Source organism: Bombus huntii, chromosome 5 (genome assembly GCF_024542735.1).
Source record: "Bombus huntii isolate Logan2020A chromosome 5, iyBomHunt1.1, whole genome shotgun sequence".
NCBI lineage: Eukaryota > Metazoa > Arthropoda > Insecta > Hymenoptera > Apidae > Bombus > Bombus huntii.
Genome location: NC_066242.1, coordinates 1,575,929 through 1,603,620, shown reverse-complemented (window position 1 = coordinate 1,603,620; position 27,692 = coordinate 1,575,929). Strand labels below are relative to the sequence as shown.

Genomic DNA, 27,692 nt, shown 5'->3' with positions numbered 1-27,692 from the left:
ATCACTACAATAATTTTCTGTAGTGATTTCATCCCGTGATCTTGTTGCACTTTGTCGGTACAAACGCACTACACAGCCTTGATCTTATTCTTTATGACTGTAAATTTTCAGACTTTCGTTTGTCTGCTTGGTAATTTGGTATTCGAAGACGAAGTAAAAATTTGTAACAAGCACTTGACGGATTTGGAGCTGTGGAAAATTCGTGTCGTGTGAAAACAAGTGCAAGAGAAGAAATTAAGATGTGCAGTGTACGGTAAACGCGCGTGTGATGTGTTCAGAAGCGATCGATGAAAGTTCACACAGGTTAAGTATTTAATCTTGCGTGTTGTATCGTCACGCAAGATGCCTTACGTTTCAGTATGCTTTAATATAGTAGTACTTTTCGTAAAAATGATTGCTTGAATACTTATTACTTGAATTGTTAATTCCTGATCCGTTGTAAACAAGTGTATTCAAACAATCATTTTTATTGTAGTACGATATATATATATATATATATATATACTTGCGATTACGTTATAAACTTGGTTACGTTATAAATTTATATTATCTTTCTTTGCAATTAATTATTATTCCGAGGATTACAATCAATATTTACGTCTTCGCTGGAGAAATTACATCTCGTTATCTGTTTTTAGTCCAGATAAAATTAGGATTTAGTAGGCTTTTAATTTGTCTTCTTTTATTTGTCATACCGTAATCGATCCTTCATTCTTTCATATATTGGTATGTTGCTTGCGACACATATGTAAGTGTGACGAATACTGTCTTTTCCTCGATACAAGAATAATATTGGTAAAGCTAAAGCGATAAGAAAAGGTGTTGGGGCAATACAAGTCGTTTCTCGTGGTCGCATTCGTATTCGCTTGTGGTGCAAGATGTTATCGTTTTTGCTCGTTCGATTTTCTGTGTGGTTGGAGTTCTGGATGTGTTGTTTTGTGCGTCTGAGAAAACGCAAGAAAATTTAATAGGTATCGAAGCACTTAATCGTGCGAAGAGAAATTTAGAAGAAAAATCACAAGATGGATGTGCGTTCAATCCTTTACCTTTTGTACTCTAAGGCGCCAGATGACGAAAGGCCGATCGATTGTACTTTCATCCATCCGTGATTGTTTTTTCTGATATAAAAAGTTGCACATTAATTCAACGTAATCAGCGACATAGTTATGAACGAATTATTTATTGACTCTCGAACGATTTTGGTAGCCAGCTGTGTGGCTATATTAAAGAGCATGTTTTGTCCCGTAATGTACGTTATCTGTCAAGTATAATCATGAAATACGTAGGGATTTCCAACAAATTTAACGGAAAATAATCATTTACTAAGTTTTCTACTTGAGATACTTGAAGGAAACATTGTTGTTCAATTTGATTCGAAATTTCTCGTTGCGGGTACCGCAGAGATATTGTTGTCATTTTGAACTTTAAATGTTAACAAGTATCTATCGGAAAAATTGCAAGTCAAAAAACGATATTCTATTTAAGATTTATCCGGAAATTTATTAGTCACGTACTACGACGTAAGCATTTGCGATTAAGGATTGAATACATTATTCGCACTGGTAAAAAAGGAAGGGAAAGAGGGAGAGGATGGGAGACACGTTTGTTATAAATTATCGTTAATAGTGTAAGATTTGCTAGAATGTTGCAAATGTAAAAGTTCTATTAGATGATTAGTAGCAGGATAGTAAATTGTGTTTGCTGTTTTGCGCTCGTCTTTGATAAGACGACCTAATTTTTTTAGTCTAATTTTGGAATTAATCGTTTTTGTTCGTGATAGATTAATTATTGAAGAAGCGAGCGTTTCTTGATACGTCGGAATCGCATTTTAGAGTAGACAGTACCAGACTGCACGGAACAAAATGCGAGAAGCCGAGACGAAGCAGGGAAACGTCAATGTGTATCATGTACATATTGTACAATCATTGTTCCTCTGATAATGTTTGCTGCGCAGTGATCATTATTGGAGTAGCGATGTATTGTAGAATGAAATGTTGTAGAACGTGTCGTTTTATCGTTATGGACCTAGGACTTACGTATACAAGATGAGTTAGCTAAATGGGATCATCTCAATACCTGTTCATTGTAAGAAAAAACTTGAGAATAAAATTACATTATTTCAAGGCACACGTGCAACGGTGGGAAGAATTCTTTTTAAGGTCATTTTGTTGCCTTTAGAAGATATCAAGGTCGTCGACATGTTTTTAAATAATACTTTCTTCATCTATCAATTGACGCGGTTTTCTATTCCATGTACAAAAGTATTAAAGTATCTATTTACGTGGGAAAATGCATAATCTATAAGATTTTCATTTTAATTTCATCAAATTTAGTGTACGACAGATAAGGAAAACACGTATCAATATTACGTTGTTTTCTTGTTTTTCGTATGCGCAATTTTGCAAAATTAAGGATTAAATATCTTCTAAACTATGCATTTTTTCAGGTATGGCACCTTTGTATAGGAGATAAAAACGCATCAATTAGTGGATAAAAGTACAGGGTTTCATTGAAAAAATGTACCGATGACCTTGAATTTCCGTAAGCAAAGAAAGAAACGAACTTGAGAGAAAAATTATTCCAGCGTTACATTTTACCCTTTGAAATAGTGCAACTTTATCTTGAGAATATTTTTCATACGATAAATAGAGCAGGTGATTTTTAGCTGAACCATTCTGTATGTGTTTTGACGGGACAGGACATCCAGACAGATGAGAGGGATAGTAGAGTGGTACGAGTGTTGGCGTGATTGTGGTAAGGACCACGGTGTTTCAGAGTCGATTCTTGGGTATTGTTGCTCGCGATGTGGTCGACGTTACGCCGTCCATTACTCTTTGGTCAGGCACCGGAAATATGAATGTGGAGTAGAGAAGCAGTTTGCCTGCAGAACTTGCTGTCGTCGTTTCACTCGGCTGGACTCCATGCGGGTACATCAGAAGCGGACTGGTCATCATATGGTACCTTACTGCAGAAGAAGGTTTCCCATCTCGAATCAACAGTTCTCCGTTGTAATTTTCCGGGACTCTCAAGGAGAAACTAAGTGAAGGAGAATTGTTCCACAATACATTTCCCTTCTCTTGTTTCTTACTTATCTCGTTATGCACGTTTTATCAGAAACCAGAGAAATCAACTATGTTGCGATGCAGAATATGTTTTACGTTGCTCGTTCTCTCAATCACGCGGATCCGCGATTGTTTTAGAGATGATTATTTAATTCAATTCGAATACGTATACGTTATTGTTATATTTGTCGTAAATATAAATACGTCTATTTCCTTAGAAATAAACTTAATCGACGTGTCTGTTATCGAGTTTCTTGTACTTCCGATGTCGTGAAAGGTTATTTTGTATTTTTTTCAAGCTTTTTTGTTATGTTCTTTTCGTTGTAATATTTGCCGAGTTGATCACGTCGGTCAAGTTAGATAAAGTTCAAGCCATTTTGGCTCGTGACATGTTAAACGATGATTTGTAAGTCTCGATAATGTTACTTGAAAGACAGCAAGTAGGTCGCAGATAACAGGACGATGACTATAAAGCAATGATTTAAACTTTAATTGCGGGATAAAATGTAATTTTATCTGATGTTTCTAACCAATTAGAAATCATAAGACTAACTTTCTTTGTTACATTTGTGTATGAGGAAAAGGAGAACGATTCTAACCACTGTTATTGTAAATGAGACTAAAAACTGACAGCGCGTGTCATTTTCTTTTGGAAAGTAAATCGTGATTCTTGTCCCGCGAGCAATCGACGTAATAATTGTTAAGTAATTCTGTACGAAAGTAATTGCAGTAAGATATTGTACCAATTAATGTGTTCCGACAACACGTTTATCTGGTAGAATAAACTGTGTACTCGTTTGACAGTTCATGACTGTATAAAATACATTTAAATTTCAATGTTCGTGTTTGCTACTATAAATCAATATATTGATCGCGTGAAAAACGGAACTATATTGACGAAATACCAGCAGGCAGGGATTGTATCGTTAAAATGGTTTTGAATAACGCATATCCGCGACGAGAACTCTTAATCGAAATGCGTCTACGATATAAATTACGATTACGATAAAAATATTGAAATACGAATATTCTAATGGATTCGTTCAATACTGTCGAGCTTTTCGAATTAACATTTAACGAAAAGGTGGTCGATTCGATTTTTCAAATTCTGTTTATTCAAACGTGTGTTCATAAGTGGTCAGAATATACGGCGTTTAGGAGGAATATTCTGCACAGTTTGCATTCTTCGATTGCACGTATTCCAGCTGTGTCGTCCAGTGAAGTGGAGCATAAGAAGATATGCAATAAATTATTTGTCATAAAGAATAATTGTTTTTCATCGCTTCTTTTCATTATCCTTCTCCTATCCTCTATTCTCTTTTTAACTTTAAAGTTATTTTACACTTTAAGCGTGATATTAAAAAGAGTTTCTAATCGGAAAACGTGGTTAAATTATTTTTCTTTGAAACTCGCGGGCCATTTTGTAAATATGTCATTATTTAACGATGATTTCGTTCAAAATTTTACGTAATGTTTTTCCATGTTTCTCTTTCTAATACATCACTCGTAACATTATTCAAAGTTTTCGTAAAGAATTAAGTATGGGATGCCTTCGTTTATCACCTCGCGTATATGTACAATTAGATTTTATTGAATAGCGTTACAAATTTTTTTTTTAATGTAACACACGAACGAGTTCAGACAAAATCTATTAGGGTTCCATCACGCAGTATATGATCACGAGATGTAACCAATTGATCTCTTCTGCAAGAGAGAGCTATCTTGGATGATTTATTGCCACGGTATTATATTCAAAGGTTGCCACGTAAGTTGTAACGTATCGATGCAGACACTGGACTACGTCGTCACATATTTTTCGCAAATGAAAAAAGAAGAGAAGGAAGGAGGAAGGATAAAATAGGAATCGAAGCTCTTCTACTATTCAAATGGAGTTGCAGATATCTACAAAACTCTGTATTGTACAACGAAATTTGCGAACTGTTATTTTTCGTCGTTAAGGCTGTACCAGGTGGGTTTCCTTCTGTCAATGTTCGCAACAACGGTCTCTTCATTTGGATCTATGACTTAGATTTGAAAGCCGATGTTTCATTTCCTCCATTTTCTACTACATTAGTCTTGAAGTAATGATTAACTTAACATGTGTGTGCGTGTGTGTATACGTATGTATGTACATGTATGTACGTATGTATGGATGTGTATGTATGTACGCGTGTCATGCGTGCGCGTGCGTACAGCTTAAATGCCAAGAAGAAAACTATCACCAGTTCATAGGAGTTTCTTATAGTGAGTTACCTGAGAATAGCTTTAAAGTAATTTGCACAGTGGTAGGAATAACAATACGGTCTTTTTTCACCAATATATTTGAAAATATTAATCTATATAATAGTTCCAATGACTTAACTAACGAAAGAAACTTGAATTACTTAAGAGATTGTTACATTTATCGAAACGAATCGATTATTCTTTTGTATATTAACTGTTACAGAAATGTGTGTTGCTCGCACAAGTGTGTAATAAAAAATATGTTTTATAAAAGATCGATGTTACGCTTAATTGATAGAATTATGGAAGAAAACGTGTGTTCATTTACGATGATATCTGAAAATGTATACTGCATGCTGATTCATGGTCTGCCGCGAATTTAAGCTTTCATAATCATTATTGTGATGCGGAATAATACATCAATCGAATTGAGAAAAAGAAACGACCTGGCGAAATGCAATTACGATAGATTGTTTTAGGTTTAGGCATATACGTGTGTTGTTATGGGCATACGTTGGGTGAAACTATACAAGGAGGCATTTTTTACGTTGGGTTTAATTAATGAAGTATTACGGTTGTAAAAATGGAAACACACTAATAAATGCGATTCATTTTGGAGCAGCATGTAAATAACAACGGCTCAAAGTAAAGAAGACTGCATATAAACAGCAATTAAGCGCTTTGCGAGACCGTGGTTGCCTTTCTTTTTTTGTTTTTGCTTGATCTCGGTACTTCTCCAAATTTCTGAAGCAAAATTCCAGCAAACTTCTAATACCACGTTATCTAACTTCATATTATGCGTCGTTATTCTCCAAACAAACGTTCATTAATGTTTTGTTTCTCTTTGATTTGTTTCTTTTCGTTTATTGGTTACAATTATGAACCGATGCGGTAAATGCAGCTACTGCGTTGTGATACGGTTACTATATTTTGCCAGTTGCGAATGATCGCAACTTCGGTATTTTACATCATACTTCGAGTATCGAGTCACGTTACAGTGTGGTGATTTAACGTTCGATCAAAATGGTAAGAAAGATTTTTGTAATAGAGCGCGCAGTCTTCTTTTTAGAGCGAGCTTCTTAAACCTTGGTCGTATATCGTCCACATGCTTAGCTCGAGCTTTCATTTTCCCATTGTTCGTTGTCGAGAGACGAAACCCGCTTCGAAATAGCCATTGTCGTTCACTTTTTTTGCACTACCATGCAGAGGGAAATCGGGAGAAACAAGACGAATGATTAAAGAGGGACGAAGGGTGAAAGTCCGAGAGAGCGAGAAGACGCGCGGGAGAGAGAGAGAGAGAGGAAGGAAGGGAGTGCAAAACGAGGTGTAATTCGTCAGGGATGAACGTGAATTTCGACTCTCCCGTTAAAGATAGAGGAGGATAACCCATATGTAAAAAGCCTCCGTGTATGCTTACAGCAAGCCCTATGATGGAGGGTGTCTCTGCCAGCGAGCTGAGATTTCGGTGTGTCATGTGTGGACGTGAATATAGGTCACGATCCTCTCTGACGCGACACTCCAGGTACGAGTGCGGAAGACTCGGATCCAGGTATACTTTCACGTGCACTCTCTGCGGAAAATACTTCTGTCGACCGGATCACCTGAAGCAGCACATCCTCAATATTCATGGTGGATCGGTCACTAAGTAGCTTCCACTTTTCACCGACAATCTTACTTCAAAGATGCTCGATCGCACGGATTTACGCATCTATCGTAGTGTTCCAGTTATTCGACTTTCATCGTTTTCTTCGAGCAATCGATTATCCGTATGTCGGTGTTTTTTTTTTTTTTTTTTTTTTTTTAATTTATTCGTCTTTTACGATGCGAGTTCACGTTGCTAGACCACGTAAATATGTATTAAAGTTGGCGAACGGCGTCTACATTATTCTTACTCTTTTTTTCTAGTTTTAGCTCCTGCTTTTCCATGTTTACCTCCGTTTTCAATCTATAGATTATTTGCTCTTAGTTCTTTGATTTAAAGCATAATGTATCAATTATCGTACGTTTTCTTTTTGTAATTATTATTTTGGAAATATCCTATTGTCCAAAGGCGAACCAAAGGTAACTTTTGTGATAAAGTTTAAATCGTATGTACAAAAATGTCAATTGTTAATAGCGAGAAGAGTTTTTACTAGTTTCGAGTGTATAATATTTATTGATGATAAAATTTCTCGTTGATCGATTAACGCAAGGAGATTGCGTCTCGCGTAATGTTATTAATACGCGAGATTAAATAAAATAACTGGTAATTATACTGTAATTAAGTATACATAAATATCAAGCCATTCGGATCCTGGGTCACGTCACCTTCTAATCTGCATCTATCGAAATAAATTTCGAATCGTTTGATTTCACTGAAAAAGTAAATTGGAGATGCACATAGTGCGTCTTAATTTTGTTGCTAGTTGATATTTCTGTTAATCTTAGTTAAGAACGTATAAGCTGGTGTACTTAGGTCAAACTGAATTTCATTCGAGAGAAATTTATGAAATTAACACATTCGCATCGTTTCATTTGCAAGTGCCGGGGAAAAACTCGTAGAATTTTGCAAAATTAAATTATATCTAAAAGATGCTATAAATTTTTCGTCAATGGATGCTTTACAAAAAAACATTGTAAGCAGAGTCGTAAATTATTTAACAGTGACCAAGCGTGTATTGAAATTTTAGACCCTCGTTCGACTAATACAGGGACATTTTGACTCATCGGTTATCACGGCCCTATTCTAATGCTATTAATAAACGGAACATATCGAAGTGACATCGAACAATCAAACGATGTTGTTTTCCTTCAACGACATAGCCAGAATTATCTGCTGCCTGCAATTGCATTATGGAGCAAAGCCCAAGCATCGAATTCGGATCTTATCGCTATAACACAATGTACTTCTCTTAAAAGAACTTGTAAACATATTAAATATACATATAGCTTTTTTTTTATAATTCATCGAATTATTGTCATGACACTTCTGGGGAGAATTTGAAATGTTTATTACGTTTTATAACTCACACGTGCGTCATTCGGGTGCTAGTAAGAGAACCCAATTCAAATATGAGGCATCCGGTGCGAATGTGTTAACGAAGAATCGTTATTTAAACTGTACAAATTGATAAATTTATATAGCATGGGTGCGCGCATGTTATAAACTGCCAAATAATTTGATTACAAATAATGCCAAATAAATAATATTCCTATCTTTTGTTTGTTATTTTTTCTTTTTTTTTTTTTTTAGATATTTATCAGAACAATACATGTGTAAGTTACAAGTGCATGCAAGTGTGTACGTACGTAACCCACTTAAGTGGACGTTTCATATTTGTTGAATATCAGATCAAACGTATATCCAATAGTTCAAGAAGAAGTTATTAATTGCTGGCAATTTTACCGAACGTACTTCATACGGTATTGAATACATCTTGTGTGCACTGTTACTCTTGGATGTGACATACATATACATATAAGAATGTGGTACACGAACAATTCGACTAGAAAAATCAATCTCTTGTAGTGAGGTTAGTACAATACGTATTCAATTGATCGAAGATATACATATTTATGAAATGTTATATTTTCACTACTGGCATGGTGCACATTAGAAAGATATTTTTCATCGTGTACAAAGATTGTTTGAATAATACATAATTTTATTAGATATATATATATATATATATATATATATATATATATATATATATATATAATTATATATATATTAATGAAATATATAATTTTGAACATGGATTTATACAACGAGAGAATGAACAATATATTGTTATCGTTATCATTATTGCCAGCGTTATCATTACCATTAATGTTATCATTATCGTTACCGTTATCGTCATCATCGATGTCGCTGTCGTTGAGCATTAAATATAAATATATATTATTGCTCTGCGAATTTTACAAATTGTTATGAAATTTAAATAAAAAGAAATCTCTGAAAAAGTTTCCTTTGGATCTATATCCTTATGTATTTATTATATGTAACATATATATAATACTACGTAATATACATGGAATAAAAGAGAGTAAAACGAAAAGAAAAGCGAGATATTTCCACGTAAATAATAAGATGAATTTAATTGTGCAAGTATGAAAATTGTTTAAACTTCGTATAACGTTCATAGGCTTAACGGCCGTCGCTGTTTCCGCCTACTACTGCGCTTAATTTCACCTGGATTTTAATTGTCATCGAACTCTTGAGCAAGAAATACTTATCTGCGAAAGGATATTTGGAGGATTGGCTTCGCGAGCGTAATATTCTATTCCACAAGGGCACTGATATTAAAATCAACTGTGATCGTGATACAAACTGATCATGATCTTTAGACAGCAGAATTTCACTGTCCATATTGTAGCTTCAGGAAGAGATGTCCATCCACATAATATTGAGACAAAATGAAATCTAAGGCTATGCAAAGAGAATGCGAGACTGACTATACTGTATACCTGCCTCGTCTCTAAATTTTTGTAATGGTGAGGTTGCCTCGTGAGATATATACCGTATATCTGCCTCGTCCCTAAGCTTACATGAGGGCGAGGCTGCCTCGTTCCCAAACTTACCTGAGAGTGAGGCTACCTCGGGGTGAGCCATCGATTTTCGAATTCTTGGCGAGATAAAAGATGTCTCGCAAATCCCCATTTGCTTCGCCTGGACGCTTTGAATGACTTTCTTGAATGATTTCTTTCGAGAATGTAACTGAGGCTCACCCTGCCTCGTGCATTCTATGTAACGGCGGGAAGCAACTTGAGCGAAGCAGCTATTGGATAAAGCAGTGTCATGGATCTGCCTTACACTGTCTATACATAGTTTTAGGCATAAAGACGAGGATTTAGGCATTCTTAATCAATTGTCAATCAAAATCAAATGCTAAATATTAGGTCTGTTTGTAGATTATTTCATGGCTCTTCACCGGTTTTCATAAATTCTTATCAATATCGTTATATTTATTATTGTTTAGTCCGTGCCTTTCGGCTTTGGACGAACTTTCGGTTTTACATCTCTTACATCTAATTCTCTTCTTATATGTCTACCTCCCCTCTTTTCCATTCTATTCTATTGCACTACCTTGCTTATTCTACCCCTAAAAACTAAACATTAGGAACTATAAATTATCAACTAATGCCTAAAAAACTATTGCAACTTTGATCTCTGGCCTCTTTGCTATGCCTCCTTCTTGTCGTTTGCCCTTCCCGCCTCTATTATTGCTTTAAGTTCTGCTAAACCTTCTCCAGTCTCGTTTAACGTTTTTCCTATGTCCTTTGGTTCTCTCGTTATTTCACATTCTTCTATTAAATGTCTTAGGTCTTCTTCTTTCCTTCTGCATAGTCTGCATCTTTTTCCCCCTCTTATTTCCATTATTCCCTTGCTTTGGTCTCGTTTCCGCATCTGAATCTTGCCCGTATTCTTCTGTCCTTCCACTTCATCCTCCCTTCTAAGTACTTTGGTAATTTCTCTTTGGCTATGTTTCTGTAGTGTATATTATACTTGGATTCCCTTATCCTTTCCCCCTCTCTTCTGTTTCTCTCTTCCTTCTTTCTTCTATAATTTGTCATCCTTTCTTGCTCCTCTCCTGTTTCTATCTGCGTCCCTTCTTTTCTCACCTCTTCTAGTCCCTTCTTTCTCTTTCTTGCTCTTTTCCCTTCCTGACCACTCCCCCATTCTCTCTCTTTCTCTTTCCTTTATGCACTCCTTTACTAATTCCTTTTTTGATTCTAGGGCTTTCTCTTCGTACCTTGCTGCTCTTTTTAATGCTTTCTCTTTCATTTCTATTAATTTCCATTCCTCTACCAGTATATAATTTAGTGTTGTCATATCTAAGCCTAATATCCATTTCACATATCCCCTTTGAACTCTGTCCAGTCTTTCTTCCATGTTCCAGCTCCATACCTCTGCTCCAAATAGCGCCACGCTCTCTACCAGTGTCCCAAACATCTTCATTCTCCTTTTGTAGTCCTGTTTGAATATTCTTCCTCCCACGTTTCATGTTTTCTTCATTGCAATTGTTGCTCTCTTTTTCCTATTTTGTATGTGCTTCTTATCACTTCCGTTTTTCTGCAGTATATACCCTAGGTATCTTATCTCGTCCACCTCTTCTAATTCTTGCTCTCCCCACTTCCATTTTCTTTGCCTCCTTTTGTTCCTTCTTTTTTTAAAGACTACTATTTTGGTCTTTTCCGTGCTCAGCTCCAAATCGGCTTCCTTAAAAAATTTTTTAAGTCTTTTCAACATCTCCTTTAGCTCCTCTTCTCTATCCGCCACCAGCACAATATCGTCTGCATATGTCAATGACTTTCATTCATTCCCTCCACTTATTTTTCAAATGTCCCTTTTATTTTTCTTATCATCGCCTCAAATCCTCTTTCCATCCTCTCTATTTTTTCCATTATTATCTCCATTCCTCTCTTCCTGGTTGGTGTCTCCTGGTTTCCTGACAAGCTGTACCTATCCAATGTGTTTTTGAAGTCATCCTCATCTCCCTCCTTACCCGTGTTCCTTGGTCTTCCTCTGTTTAACGTCATCTTTTGTTTCCTTGCCTTACTTTATTTGCCGCGCTTTTGCCTTCCTAAACTCTTCTCCTCTAGTTTTCTAATTCGTACCTCTCTCTCGTTCCAGACTTCTTTTCGCTTTTCTTTCACTTTCTCCTCGTATTCTCACCCTTTATTTTCCCTTCTTCGCGTCACTTTATATTTCCTTCTCCTTTTCCCCCAGAGCTCTCCGTCCGCGTGTTACCTTCGCCCCGAACCAAACCAAAAGTCCCCAATATCGTTATATAATTTGTCAGATATTTTGCAACATATTTAGACTTTCTGCCGGTATATATCATCTATTTTACAATTAACGCGTGTATACAGGGATTATAAGATCGTATTTATCCCGAGACATTCCACGTATGGCAAAGTCACACGATCAAGTTTTTCAAAAGGATTTATTACAACGTATAGAGAATTTCTATGTTTGTGTTCCATGTGAATATCAAAATGGATACCTATATTTGTGGCAACCAATCAATTTCATTCTCCTTATGCGATACTTTTTCCTCTTTGATGTAGTTGCTGCTACAGCTGTAATTTTAAGCTATATTATCTACAATTATTCGTTTTATAGGTGTTCTTCTCGAATTAATTATAACGAAGACTTTTTAAAAACGACTTTATGCAACATCGTTTTATGTTAGATAGCAAGCTGTGACGGTGCTCGCGATTTATTATTTTCAAAACGATTATTTTCGAAGCAGAAATTGTCACGATGACGCTAAGGGTCGACCTGCTCACAATCAGTCGGAATATCGGATTATGCTTTCGATCGAACGATACTGATCATAGATATCGCTATGATCGAAAGGCATGGAGAGAGGGAATTTCCCTACGCGTTAACCAGCTCGTCACTCGATTGAAGCCGGCAAGCGAGCAACGCACTTCGCTACGAGTGCGAACACGTACAACACGCGCTTCGTGATACCGAGATTTTGAATAGCTTCCTTTGTTCGTCATCTTGGTTCGTTCGATACACCCGTAGCTTCCACATTTATCCGTTTGAGCTTCAACTGCGATTGCACTGTTTAGATTTTGTGTCGGGAAGTCCCAGTACGTCCCAGTCCCAGTATTTCATAAAAATAACAAATATTCGACCCTGTTTTTTCAAAGATCCCTGGGACTCGAATGGTTATATTTTTATGTTCATATTTTCCGGTTAAGTGTGCGTTTTAGAGCGATCAGGAATGTGATGAAAATAATTACTACATCATCGGAATTACTTGTTTGCAACGAGTTTTCTTAACCAAGGGTTTCTCTTGTGTCTTTGAGCAGCGGCCGAAGAGAACTTGTGGGAGAATTTTGACTTTCAACAAAGAGTAAAGAAAAAGTAGGGTATTTTATTTTCGATGACAAAGGGTCATTTTCTATGTTCCTCGCGTTCTTGTTTTCACTTCGCGCTTAGCTACAACTTTATATGTAGTGAGATATTCGTTGGATTATCCTTCCGGTAACGCGGTAGAATTATCTAGGACCTTTAAAAGTTGACGAATTATTAGTGCTGTTTCGGTTAGATGAGATCCGAATGAATTAAAAATCTTCTTTGACGTTCAATCCTTGTTACAAATTGGAAAAATAGTTTCTGTTCGTGTCGTCTTAGTCGACCATTTTCTTCTCGATGACACTTTTGTTCTTACGCTTTACCGGACACTTGCTCGAGTATCATAACACATATCGTTATTTATTATTTTACCTATTAATTATCTATCGTTCGATGTTTGTCAAGTATATAGAGTCCACTTGTCGTTAATCCCTTGTCCTCCGAAATTCTCTCGTCGGATGTTTGACTATTATGTACTATTACGAACGTTGACAGCAGGTTTCTTTTTGCTTTCAACTGCCTCCGTACACAATGTTTACCTCGTTGTTCGAAATTTGATCACAGTGGTTAAAGGTAATCTATCCGGTTCCTCTCTGTCGTAATAATAGTGGAAATTTAGAATAATTCAAAGATTTCTAGACAATTCTAACAACAGAAAAGAAGCGACACAAGAATACGAAAAATGAAGTTGCAGTGAAAGAAAGGAACGCGAACGAACATTTATAGAATAAAGTAGAAACGAAAGCTTTAGGAGAGGAGGGATTCTAATAAGGAAAGCGAAAAAATCACGAAGATCTGTGGCTAATAGAGACATCCGTGGCTTCCAGAAATGTCTTCCAAGGAGGCAGATATATCTGCGTGCGTGGATTTTATTCGAAACAAGGAATAATATCATCGCAGCCAAAGACAAAGCCACGTGTACTTCTACCGACACCGTAAACATTAGGTGATTCCATAAGTTCGTTCCGTTGTTATCGTGGTATTTAGAGAAAAGTTTGTCGTAATCATACTCTAGTTCTATAATTTCTTCCCATGTACTTGACAAAGTCATTTTCGAAGTTATTTTCACCACGTATCATTGCGATAATGCCAGGTTGTATGTGGCAAGGAATGTGAGAAAAATGACGAGAATAATTTGGTTGGGAAACTTTATCACATCCTTCGCATTCTCCGGATATTACCCCCTCAAATTAGCGCTTATTTCGTTCGTTACAACATATCTTGGCTTGTAAAAGATTTGACAGTTCTAACGTAAAAAATTACCTCGAGAAATATTTTAGCGAGAAGCTACAAAAGTTTTACGGCAACGGCGTAATAATGTGTTTAGCAAAAAGGTGGAGAGAAGGTACTTTATAGAAGATATTTTCACAGTATATTTACAGGTATGTTTCAAATTTTGTTCTAAATACCATAATAAAAAGGCGGAAGGAATTTATGGGATGATCACATCCTCGAATCAGAACAGAAGTTTGAACGATAGACTGTCTTCATCGTTCGCTCCGCTATTAGCAAACACGATAGCTGCGACTACCGTAGCTTTTAAGTGTCATAGTTATAGTACTTAGATTAAGTTTTATTCAAATCTTACTAAGAGTCGCGTTTCTTTACTTTTACGTAATACACCCATCTAGGAGCATCTGAAATCTTTTGCGATTAAAAAACAGCAACGATATAACACACGTCGTGTGTTTCTATTGTTTTCTTTTTTATTTCATTTCCTATGCGTGCCTGATTCAGCAAGAATCGATGATTTTTCCTTTGATCTTGTGATCGTCGTAAACATCGAAATTGCAAGTTTCGTTTCATTCCTTTTCGTTTCATTACATTCGATCGTGATTTTAGTCAGGACATATTTTAATCTCGCACGTCCCTTCGAGTTTCATCTTCTTTCAGTTCGTCGATTTATTCGTCCGTGGGCCGATCATACGTGTAATCGCTATTTGTTAAGTATTTGTTAAGAATTTTATCGAATATTCGCTTGTACATGTAAACAAATAAAACAGTATTGGATGCGTCTTCTCTAATTCTTATCCTTGTTTAACAAGTTTCACAGATTCTTATCCTCTTAACACACCATAGACACGTATACACGCACACCCTACTCTATCTCTCTTTCCCATCTCTTGCTACTATATTCTTTTTGATTCTTGAATGTATAAAAAAAAAAAAAAAAAAAAAAAAAAGAAAAAGAATATTGACAAATAAAAAGAATAAAAAAAGCAGCGGGTCGTTCCGGGATGTTTTTAGTTTTGTACTATCGATCGTTCATGACAGCAACGGGTGATGTTTGGGGCGGGAAATTTGATCGTTCGTAAAAAAATCCTTTATTGGAGAGTTGTTCTTTATTAGCGTTGACGGTTCTAGTTAAGAACGGTGCGCATTCGCTAGGAATTTCTGCAGTTTGAACTGCAGTTAATGAGAAAATACAACTGATTGATTATTAATAATGTTGCAGAGCTTTTCGCGGACTCGATATGTGGAGACGACTCGAAAAGAAAATACAATTGCAAATACTGCGGCAAGGGTTTCACTTTTTCCGGTCATTTGAGGAGTCATCAGAAGAGTTTCTGCTATTGGAATCCTATATCAACGTGTCATCAGTTGCAAAAGAGCCGGCCATTTTCCTGCGGCCAATGCGGTGCCTGTTACGCAAAACAATCTCATCTGATTTTCCACGTTAGGCACGACTGTGGTAGAACGCAGAAATGTCCCATCTGCGGGAAAACCTTTCTTCATAGTAGCAGCTTGCGAAAACATCGTCAACGGCCTCCTTGCAATTTCCAAACCCGTTAATCGGCGTACGTAAAGCAAACATTGCCATCGCAGAAAAATTACGATTATATTGTATACTGTCTAGAAGCTGTTTGCCCGTATTCTTTCTTTGCGTACAGTGTAAACGATGCGAAATGTCGCGAACCTGTTCGTCTATAAATATTCGTTAAGAAGGGAAATACTATAAGAAAAAAGGAGACGAATCTGTATTAATCCATTAACATGACTCGTCTACATCTTCGTTACTTCGTTACTTCTTTTATTTGGATTATCTCTGTTCTGTCATGAGTTAGTGCGCGTCAGCTGATGCGCTGCTCGATATTTCAGGTGTTGTTCGAGATTTGGAGGGGTCGCCTGATAATTACCGCTACGGTATGACCACTGGACGCGAGCCTCGGGCAGGACGACCGTCAAGGGTACCGTAATGCGGACCCATCATAAACAGTGGGCCTATTGTACAGTCCAGATACTTTAGGACCTACCGTAAAATACCTATATTTTTATGCGATATCTCAGGAAGACGGGACACGCGGGTTTCCCCAAATGTAAGGTCACCCGCGCGAACCGTCACTAAGGCAGCCAGCCCATTCAGAAACATACGGCTTTACCCAAGGACCAGGTAGGAACAGACCTGGGACACCCCCACGACGAACCTTCCGCTACAACAGCAACAGCCCCAAGACTCACTCTTGCAGCAGGATTCGAAGAGGCAACACGTACCAGTGAACAGTATATTTAACAGTATATTCCGTAACTTACGGACAGGACAGACTCTTGCATCAGTATTCTAAGAGTCAACACTTACCAGTACTCACTCAGTGAACAGTATATTTAACAGGATAATCAGTACACTTACGGACAGTGGATTCAGAGTAGAACGTGGAATATAGTAATTTAACCAGTGTAATCAGAGTATCGAGCGTAATAAATAAGGTGAACTAAACCTCGCTCTTTACCTTTATTGTACTCCTCCACCTTGGACGCTAACAACGTTCAAGGCTCGCGATAAACAACCGATCAGTTGCCATCCGACTGGTTGTTAGTAAGTTGTGCGTCGCAACAGGTGTGTTCGTGTCGGAGTGCTTGGACAACGAGTTTCTACCATTCACCGAATCGCATCACCCTTGCTCCGAACATTGGAATTTCCTAGAAAGAAACGAAATACTCTACGAAGAAACGAAAGAAAAGAGGAAAAGATCGGAAGATTTTCGAGAATATTCACACGCGACACACGCGACTCGAAGGTTGTTTTTCTAGGTGTTCGAGTTTACTTTATGTTAATAAAGGGAAGTCGATAGAAAATGTAAAAGCGATCGTAACTTTTACTTTAGAAGCTTTCGCTAATTTTTGGAAATTGTATTATGCTAATAAAAAGAGAAACTTAGGTGATCGGTGGGACAGCGAACAGTCTGGCCAGTTTACTTCTTTCTCGTTTCTTTTCCCTTCCTGTTTTTTTCCTTTTCATTTACTTAACAACGTACACGACTACAATGGGTTTTTTCGTTTTAGTTGTCTTTTAGTTAACCTTTTAGTTATCCTTTAGTTAACCTTTTAGTTATCCTTTAGTTACCCCTTTAGTTGTCCTTTAGTTACCATTTAGTTACTTCGTTGTTTGATTTTCGTAGAAGCTTTAATCGTTTTCAGGATCCAACGGGATAGAGATACTTATTTGATCGATTGTGTTACAGGGTGTGTCGAGAAGCGAGGAATTACCAGCAGTTTAACACGCCGGAAAGAGCAGCAACCTAGTGGAGTCATCGTAAAGTCTGAACGTAACGATAGTTGGGGCTCAGAGGACGACTTGATGCAAGTAGATCTGGATAAATGGGGCAATGATGGCGATAGTAGTACTGGCAACGAACACGAAAGAAATGACGATAACGATGGAAATGAAAATACTAGTAAAAGGAGTAAAACAGTCCCGTGGAATAAGGAAAACGACAGGAATCGTAATGATGAAAACTGTGAAGGAGATTCTAGCGAAACGAGTGGTTCGATTAATGATTTAAGTACTAATGAAGGATGGATGCAACCTTTAAATCAATTATCGTCGATACCGATAAATTGCAGGTATTGCGACAAGAAATTTATTCGCCCAGCAAATTTGGCAAGACACGAGAAAAATAATTGTCTTAAAAATAAGATTGCCAAGTGTCACACGGAAAGAGACGCGAATCCGTTTGTCTGTATGAAATGCGGTGCTCGTTTTAAACACAAAAAAGCTTTGAATTACCATGAGCGTCACATGTGCCAGAGAAGTGTTAAGTGTAGTATGTGCCAGAAAAAATTAACAGGTACGGTTGTGCCGGCAAGACACCTAAGAACGTGTGCACAGAAACACGCGAAAAAAATTGTATGTACCAACGATAATGAAGATCAAGAGGATTTGTTAAATTCTGATAGTAGTTAGTGAAATTTCTGACAACGATTAATTTATTCTTTAGTATATACTTGTTTTATTTCCTTATTCTTACTTATTTATTTCTTGTTTATACAAAAGTGTCATGTAGTATACTTCATTTATATGACCGAACATTTCGAGAACAATAAAGCAATCGTTAAAAGTGCTAGATATCAAATTGCTACTCATACATTGTAGACACGACGTACCTTTTTACAATATTATTATAAAACTCTTATTTGTTTGTTATTGTTGTTACTACTACTACTTCCACTACAATTATTATAAATGTTATTATTATTATTATTTTATTATAAAATATTGAAGATTATTCCACGATTATATTAAATGAGATATAACAGTTTCATCGAATGTTTTTCTTATTATTATTATTACTTTATAACAATATATGTTTATCTTTGCGAAAATTTGAATATTTATTTGCATAAAATATTTGAATAAAATATAAAATATTTGAATATATTTGAATAAAATATTTTCGTTCGTATATTGTCTTAATCTCTTGATCTATTGTCGTATTTTATCATAATGTCGTTATTTATTAACTATCAATATAATTTGGTCGGTAGGTTACGGCTTGTCTCTTTGACGTTCGTGGAACGAATAACGTGGAATTTGTGCTCGAACGCGTGATTCTGTGTAAATTGATTTTAATAAATAAATCAAGTAACCGAACTCCTGCGATCCATCGTCGTAGAATAGCCCTCGTAACTTTAATGCAAAAGAATAGCTAGTCTAATAGAATACATATGCTTGATTTCTAGTTCTCGTCTTTCTTTCCATCGTCCTTTCCTATATATATTTCCTTCTGTTTCGGTAATTCACCGTTAACGATACATACGATACGAGGAGGGAAATAAAATACAAATTGCTCAGAATGTGTACAAAATTGACTGGTTCGATTAGAAAGGAAGTAGCTTGAAGGCGCACGCGTGCGCTTAGATGCTCAGAGCATGGATGAAAATGTGTTTCTCTGCGATGTCGTCAGTTCGTTGGTTCCGTTTTGTTTCTATTAACTTGCAACAAAAATTCGATTCTTTTTCTAGATCCGATGTACGGCCAGTTACACTCGTCGTTTATCCGGGCTGAAATGATAGCAAGGGGATCGATGCGGACCGAAGGTTATCAGCCAAGAAGAAATCTTGCCAACGACCCGAAGGATGAGTCGTTTCTCTACATGGAAAGTGGCTGTCGTCAAGAGCTGGTATCTTCGGTTTCCAGGACACACTGGCCTGACAGTGTCTCCGTTCAAAGTTCCTTACCAAGGAAAAAATTTTATTGTCCACGATGTAACAGTGGCTACACTAGACTTTCGGACATGAAAACACACTGTCACTTCCAATGTGGTAAGGAGCCGCGATATCAGTGTCCATATTGCACGAAGAAGGCGAAATTCTCTTCGAATATGTATGTTCACGTGCGACGAATGCATAAGGACGAAAAGCTACAAATTATCGACTTGTATAAGCAATTGTCGAGAGTCCGTTATTAACAACCGAATCGGGACGATTATAACTCAAGTAAAAAGAACGAAAACAAGAGACGGAGAAGAAAATTAAAAGAATAAGGAGTCGAAGCAAGGACACTACTAAACAGTTGATACATATCTCTGCAATTTATTTAGAAATGTTACTCTATCTCTACTCTAGTTACAGTTATTCCAAGTATTATTAACGCATTTTCCTCCGAACGCATAATTTTCTTCGAACGATAAGGGCGAGAATAAAGCTAACGCGATCATTTTTTCGTAGAGTCGTCTGAAACTGTTGGTTAAGATTAGAACGACGACGATGCCGCCGCCGCCGCCGCTGCCGAGGCCGAAAATGGCATTCATATTTTGATCTTTCATTGAAAGTCCCTGACGTGTTAACGCAGAATGCTTTTCAATGATTTTCACTATTGTTCAAAGACGGATCGCTGTTGTCGATTCAGCTTGTTTAATGTTTGTTACCGACCTACTCTGAATAAAGTACCTTTTCAAAATAACTGTCGCATCCCAACGAGTCTCATGTTATTTACGTTTTGTGGGATTTTTATTTGTTCGTTATTTTTCGTTAGCATGATTGTCGTTCAGAAATAGCAATGTCTTCGATTCTTTTTCCGCCGTTTGCGAAAACTCGAACGCGATACGCGCGGCGACGTATCGTTACTCGTCGCAATCCTCATTTTCCATTTACGAGAAAATATAAGGTACGCGCTTTCTTCCTCCAATTATCGAAAGTTTCGGCCCTCTAATTTTTAAACAGCAAAAACGCTTTTCGTGCTTTATCCATTGCCACATTGTACTGATACCGATCACTGAATTTTTCCAGGTTTCAGACAATTTGCCGCGTCAAGAATGTTATTGAGCGCAGGACAGCGCGGCAGACTTTACAGGAGTTTCGTACCGAACAGTAACCAGAGGTACCCTTGCGGCAATTGCACGAGCGTTTTCGGCCAGAAACGAAGTCTCCTTACACACTTGAGATACGAGTGCGGCCAACCACCGCGCTTCAAATGTCCGTACTGTGATTTGATCTCGAAGAAGACATCCAACGTACAGAAGCATATACGACGGAAGCACGAGGGCAACGCGGTCTATGTTCAGGATATTTATCGACTACCAAACCTGGCCGTTTGAGCGATTATCCAGCGATATAGTCTTTTTTTATTTACCAGCTTCGTTCGTACTCTTCTCAGCTATATCTTTCATTTCACGATCTTCTCCTCTGGTTACACTGCGATAGAACAATGTTACTAATATGTGCTGAAAGCTTTCGGTAAAAGTGACAACGTCGAGATTTTTCTACCGGTCGTTACATGGTCAAAACTTGGAAAGAATTCTTCATTCTTTCGTGGAAATATGGATCGTAACGATGCAACATAAGATATACGTTGAACCGAATACTTTTTATACAATATTACTTCTAATACTCTTCAGATTTCGTCCCTATTTCTTTTTACCTTTCTTCCTTTACCTCTCTTCTTCCCTCATTCTCGTTCTTTTTATTCTCGTTCTCCCATCTAGACATAACAACTATAACAGTGAGAGCGCGATGGGGAGAGAGAGAGAGAGAGAGAGAGAGAGAGAGAGAGAAAGGAAGAGAGAAAGGGAGAGAGAAAGGAAGAGAGAAAGGAAGAGAGAAAGGAAGTGACGACGTAATCGCGGGGGAAATGCAAGTTTGATTAGTTTTGCGAACAACGCAACAATTCAGCATTTTCGTTCGCCATGCGTGTGTCGTACTCGACGTCTACGTCGAGCGTTGAGAATGTATCGTCTACCACAGCGATTTTCAACTAGTTCGCCGCGAGTATTTTTAAAAGCTTCGATGCTCAACTACTTTCTTTTTATTTATTATTCATTCAGGGCTACTGACCTCTTATCCCTTACATCGTCAAACGAAGATATCATAACAGCCGAAAGAACAATAGCCACCTGATGCGAATTCCCTGTCTTGAACCACATCTATCACAATCGTCGACACGTCGCAGAATTTTAGCAATTGCTTTACGTGTGCCGTGAGATGAAAAAGGTTGAAAATCGCTGGTCTACCGTGATCCACGTGCACGTTTCATCAATAAAGAAATTATTTGAACATTGAAAAATGTCACTTCTGTCGCTCGCTCGAAACTTGATATTAACCTGAAACGACGATCACTTTAGGCATAGTGTTAATCTTAAACGAGAGACGTTTATTCGGCATAACGAGCATTTGTGCTTTCAGCTACCAAGCTACCAAGGTATGGAAGCGAAAAGGTTCGGCTGCAGAATCGTACGAGTAACTTTCTCAGATGCAAAGCGTCCGGAATTGATTACGTTTCGCGTATGTGGTCGTTAAGATTCTGTGAATAACCTGCCGTGTATAGTCATCGATCATAATGACGATCTCGATCACGTATAGAAACACGTGAAGTATCATGGCCAATCGATGTCGGCGTGCATCGATTTGAAAGCTCATTCGAAGAATCCGACTCTACGTTATTTCCTCGTTTAATGTTTCGTTTCGTTAAATCCGACGTTTCTCGATCGATTGACAAATCCACGGTACATTCGTTCGTGAATCGTTCAAGGTACATCAACCTACTTCTTTGCAATTTGTTTCTTCTGTTCGCAGACGAGCCGCTTACCTTTGAAGCTCTAGTGGATGAACGAGATGCTTCCACGTCCTTCGCTGTGCAACACGTTCGCAACGTCAGGTTTCCCTGTCCAAATTGCAGCAGCGTTTTCAACCGGAAGAACAACTTGCAGAAGCATCTCAAGTACGAGTGCGGTCAGTTGCCGAGGTTCAAGTGTCCTCATTGCGAGTATCGTTCAAAGAAAACGTCCAACGTCCGCGCGCACATCCGGTCCATTCATTTTGGTTCTATCATTTACGTGATCGATCTTAAATCAAGTTGTGTGTAGTTGTTTGTAAGTTGCACTTGCAAGCTCGAGCTTTGAATATCGACACTCGTTAAGAGACGACAAGAGATCTGAGAAAATTAGAAAATAAGGATGAGAAAGGGACAGGGGGAGAGTTACAATATCCTTTCTACGTTTAAGTTCAATTTTTATATATTTTTGTATATAGTCGCAATAAAGTTGTCATTTACTGGAACATAACGCACGCGCGTAAAGAGAGAAGCTCGGAAACGATCGAGTAACATCGTTCAATTCCTGTATCGTACGATGCTTATTGGTGTTTTATTTTCAATCTATCCTTTCCTTGGTATCCTATCCATCCATATGAAATCAGGCGTCCATAAATGGAACGTGTTCGTTGCTCTAGAGCGGACTCTGACGAGTTCCAAACATTTTCTTACAGATCTGGAACATCTGGGTGGCTTCAAGATACCGTGCAACGTGATGTCAAGACCAGCGGAATTTCAGGACCGCAAGAAAGACCGATTTCCTTGTCCAAAGTGTGGGAGTACTTTCAACCGGAAGAACAATTTATATTCGCACTTAAAGTTCGAGTGTGGCCAATTACCAAGATTCGGTTGTCCGTATTGCGATTACGCGTCAAAGAAATCTTCGAATATACGTGCGCATGTACGTCGAAAGCATCAAGGATGCAAAGTCAACGTTATCAATTTGTCGCGTAACGCGACCCGTGGCACTGCAACGGAAGATGAAAACTCTGAAAAAATCGAGTAAACCATTTAACAAACGCGTTTTGAATTTGACTATTGCAAGACGTGCCATCTCTCGTCACGTTATTCTGCTACCATAATAGTCGAACCTGTCTTATAAGTCGTTGTACATACGTGCAAAAGTAGGTACATTAGGTGTTCTTTTGTGTAGCATTTTCGCGTCATTTCGCGATTATCGTCTATTATGTACCGTCAACTTTCCGCCCTTCTTCTTCTACTATACACCACTTTCGAATAGCGCTGTTTCTGCGAGGACTCAATAATTTCATTGTGTAAAAAATAAAATATCAAGCTGTTATGTAATTATGATCATATAGGAGCGGTCCATTTTTTATTATTTCATCCTTTTCTTCATGGAAGATGTTGCGTCGCGGAAATCGAACATCTCGCATCCTGGCGTGTCATTGACACCCTGGAGATCGACGACCGAAGAAGGTTTGACATCAGCTCCGATTCTTATTTTCCTCTAGTTCCTCTTTGTGTACGCAGAGCTCCTGATAGTATGAACTACTCTGACACGGGTGTCGCGTTTTTGTTTCTGTTCCAGGTATAAATTACTGTGTGTTCACGGACGCGGCAGTACACTCGCAAAACCTTCTTCTTCAACGACCAACCCACGGCTTCTCGAGGAACGCTACGATCGTTTCGCCCTCCGATTCCTCGAGAATGATCGCACGGAAGTTCCCTTGTGGCAATTGCACCAGCGTCTTCAGTAGAAAAGGCGGGCTGACCTATCATCAAAAATTCGAGTGCGGTCAGAAGCCACGATTCAATTGTCCGTATTGCAACTATTGCGCCAGGCACATCTCGAATGCTCGACGACACGTTCGCAAATGTCATCCAGGAAGAGAAGTGTACACCGTAGATCTTTGCCAGTTGCAACAGCACGTTGCTTGAGATTACGCTCGCCTAAGGTTCGAAAATTCGTGTGCGGAAGGATACGGAGAAAGGAAGAAGAAACTTGGCAAGAAGCCAAGAATCGTAAAATCTGAATCGATTAGACGCGATGAACGCGACGAACGAATGCATTCTCAAATGAAATTTTCTTTATGGTTTTATAACATCCTCGTTTTGGATATTGTCGTCGTCATCATCGGCATCGTCGTCGTTGTCTCGTAGAACGGTACTGATCGATGCTCCTTTAAAAGAAAAGTGTTCAAATCGTACGCCATAAATAAACTAGTATCGAATCGATTCGTTTCAACAGGCATTGCGTCAGCCTGTTCGGATTAATACCGAAAACAATTACGTTATTCACGATGGTTCCGAAAGAATTCGATTTACTTCTGACAAGGGGAAAAAAGGAAAGACGTGGGAACGCGTAAAGATGTCGCGTTTAGGAGTACGATTGGAACAGTCTTTTCCTATTTTAACGTCGCACTTTTGCTACGTTAGACTTGCGACGTTTCAGAATTGATCGCGATTTTCTTTCCTTTTTTTTTCTAGGAGTTCCAAACACCTCGTCGCGCGTTACGCTTTGTCGGTAGAAGCTACCTTCTGGGAAGAAGAATCTTGGAAAACAGATGATTGGAGCCGGATACGTACACGTACGCGAGAGTAGCCAGTATCGAATGAGAAATTTCGTCTTCGACAAAATATGAAAATTTGTCTCGATGAGTAATCGACCAAGAAGCGTACAGTATCGACCGATTCCACGAATGGAACGTTTAACTTATCGTGATACGGTTTAGAGGAACAGAAAGTGCCATGTACGTTCGACACATCGTATTTGCAACACACTTGCAAACACCGAGCAAGTTTTTCATAAATATATGAAATGGTATCTTATTTGTTACTTACGTTTATTGGCAAAGAGATATATGTATATTCATATATATTTGTAATAATATATATATATCTCCAATTCCCATCTTTTCCTTTCGTGATTATCAACTGTACCTAGTTGATGACTGGTTTGGTGACAAACAAAACGTTCCCCGAGGTATGTCCCTGCAAGCGAACTTGAAATTACTTATCGAACCGCATTGAAAAACCGACCGTTGATCAGACGAACGCAATATTTGACGAGATTCTTGTGTTGTTTCTGTTTCAGAGTATCTCCAATCAGCAGATTTTACGTATGTTTTGTCTGACCGGAGAAGACGTCGACCTTATCAGAGAACCAGAATTTCGGTAAACCGATATGTGGAGAAGAAAAAGTTTCCTTGTCCGACTTGCCCAAGTGTTTTCAGCCATAAGAATAATCTCTACTATCATTCCAAATTCGAGTGCGGCCAGTTACCGCGATTTAACTGCCCTTATTGTGTATATAGAACGAAACACGTGTCTAATGTGCGTGCTCACGTGCGTAGAAAGCATCCTGGTCGTAACGTTTACGCTATCGACGTTTGTAAAATTTTGGGAGCATAAATATACTTACGCGGCACCAGTTTCAAGCTGTTCAAGTTTCCAGCTTGCCTGTGTTCTCAGAGCATAAATACAATAGTGATGATTATGATGACCCAGACGACGATAACGACGATAATGACGACAATGACATGACGAGAATGGCAGCTTTTCGATAGTTGTCGGCAATGGATGCTTGGAAAACTCGTAGAATTCCTTACGTGTCCTCAGACGCATCTTACTATTATTATCGTTATCTGATTGTATAATCTAATACATTGCTTGTTCTTGCATCGTATTACGACATATACGAAACAGGTTGGTTTAATTTCCGAACATTTGCAAATTAAATGTCGTTCAAATTGTTGAACTTGATTAAAGTATACACGAGTGCAAACTTGTACCATACCGATAGGATTACTTTTAATCCCAGCGTATTAGATTTATATGTATTTATATTCATAAAAGTATTTTTAAATGTACAATGTATTTCCAAATGAAACATGTAGCACCAATGGAGTTACGAAGACGAATTTTATAAAGATCGGTTTTCAATTCTATCATCTTTAATAGAGATTCCGTTTGATCCGCACAATTTTGTACTTTTTTCTTTGCCCGGAGCATTAACAGTCGTGTTCTGTTGTCCCTTTCTTCTTTCCCTTCTCATTTTATTGTTTTGCCTTCAGCTTGTGCCGTCATATCGAAAGGATGGACATTTTTGGATCTGGAGACGGTAGCGAAACGAAGTAAAGTCGTCTCGTCGATCCATGGATCTAAACTTATGCGCAGAATGTCATTTCAACATGTACGAAATGCCCTGTAATGAATGCGAAAGATAATAGTATGAAGCAGAAAATCGCAACCACTCGACTCATTCATACGTTGCATTTTTTTTTCCAAATCTCCAACAAATTGCGTTCATTTAGTTGTTATATATTGTGATCTGTAGTAGCGCTTCGGTGAAGCAAGTATGTTCGTGAAACGGGAGCGATTCTCCGAGCGGCAAGCGTCGCGAGCGGCTTAGTTGTTAGATGTTTGGAATTGAAAAACGTTGAGCGTTTACGAGAATTAACCGTAAGAACGTCTGCATTTTCCAGAAGAGGTACCAAGTCCGATCGAGAATTATGGGTGGAATCGAGCGGTGGCAAATTGTAAGGCGACTACTCATCCTCGGGCTCGACACAAAGTGCTGCACATTTGCCCAAAATGTGGCAGGCCTTTCAACTGGCGATACAATCTGCAGCACCATTTGAAGTACGCGTGTGGACAATTACCGCGATTCAACTGTCCATATTGTGCTTACAGGACTAAACACACATCGAACGTTAGAGCTCATGTGCGTAGAAAGCATCCGGATAAAGAAGTCTACGTTGTCGATCTAATGAACGCGCAACATTAAACGATAGCGATAGCCGGACGAATCTTGAATAAAATAGCTCTCAGCCGAACACTCGTCCTTTGAAAACTCCTTATGTGCATGCTCCCTCGTCTGCCTATCGTGTATTATGATTAAACGTAATTGATGTGTATGTACATCGAAATTTATTGTTAGAGAAACGATGATCGAACCCGTCATTTTATACGAAAAGTGACTCGATACGACGAATATCGTTCCTGCTAATGTTTCATGCAGTTACGTGAACGTGATATCATAAACCGAGAATGAAAGAACGATATTTATGCTTTTTTCAGAGGCAAACTACTTAATACCGCACCAGAGGCAGAAGAACGTTTGTTGGTCGTACTCGCTGACCAGAGGAGGCACGTTTTCGCGAACGAACGACCAGCACGGGCAAAAGTTTCCTTGCGGAAATTGTCACAGCGTATTCAGCAGAAAGCACAATCTTCAATATCATTTGAAGTTCGAGTGCGGACAATTGCCGCGTTTTAATTGCCCTTA

At 38.2% G+C, this 27,692-nt stretch overlaps 1 protein-coding gene across 23 annotated transcripts in view; it reads left to right on the top strand.

Annotated features, from left to right (window-relative positions):
• Positions 1-27,692, top strand: part of LOC126866181 (longitudinals lacking protein-like) — a 76,376-nt gene that overhangs the window by 21,599 nt on the left and 27,085 nt on the right. The window contains exons 7-8 of one of the 23 annotated variants that reach the window (XM_050619462.1): positions 22,429-22,584; positions 23,119-23,760. The exons of 19 other annotated variants lie outside the window; for them this stretch is intronic. In XM_050619462.1, the coding sequence (XP_050475419.1) occupies positions 22,429-22,584; positions 23,119-23,450 (488 nt within the window). In that variant the 3' untranslated portion in view covers positions 23,451-23,760. Of the gene's footprint in view, positions 1-17,600; positions 18,681-19,380; positions 19,681-20,646; positions 21,254-22,428; positions 22,585-23,118; positions 23,761-27,692 lie in introns of those variants that run through there. 3 more of the 23 variants (XM_050619466.1, XM_050619455.1, XM_050619453.1) reach the window with 3 other exon arrangements.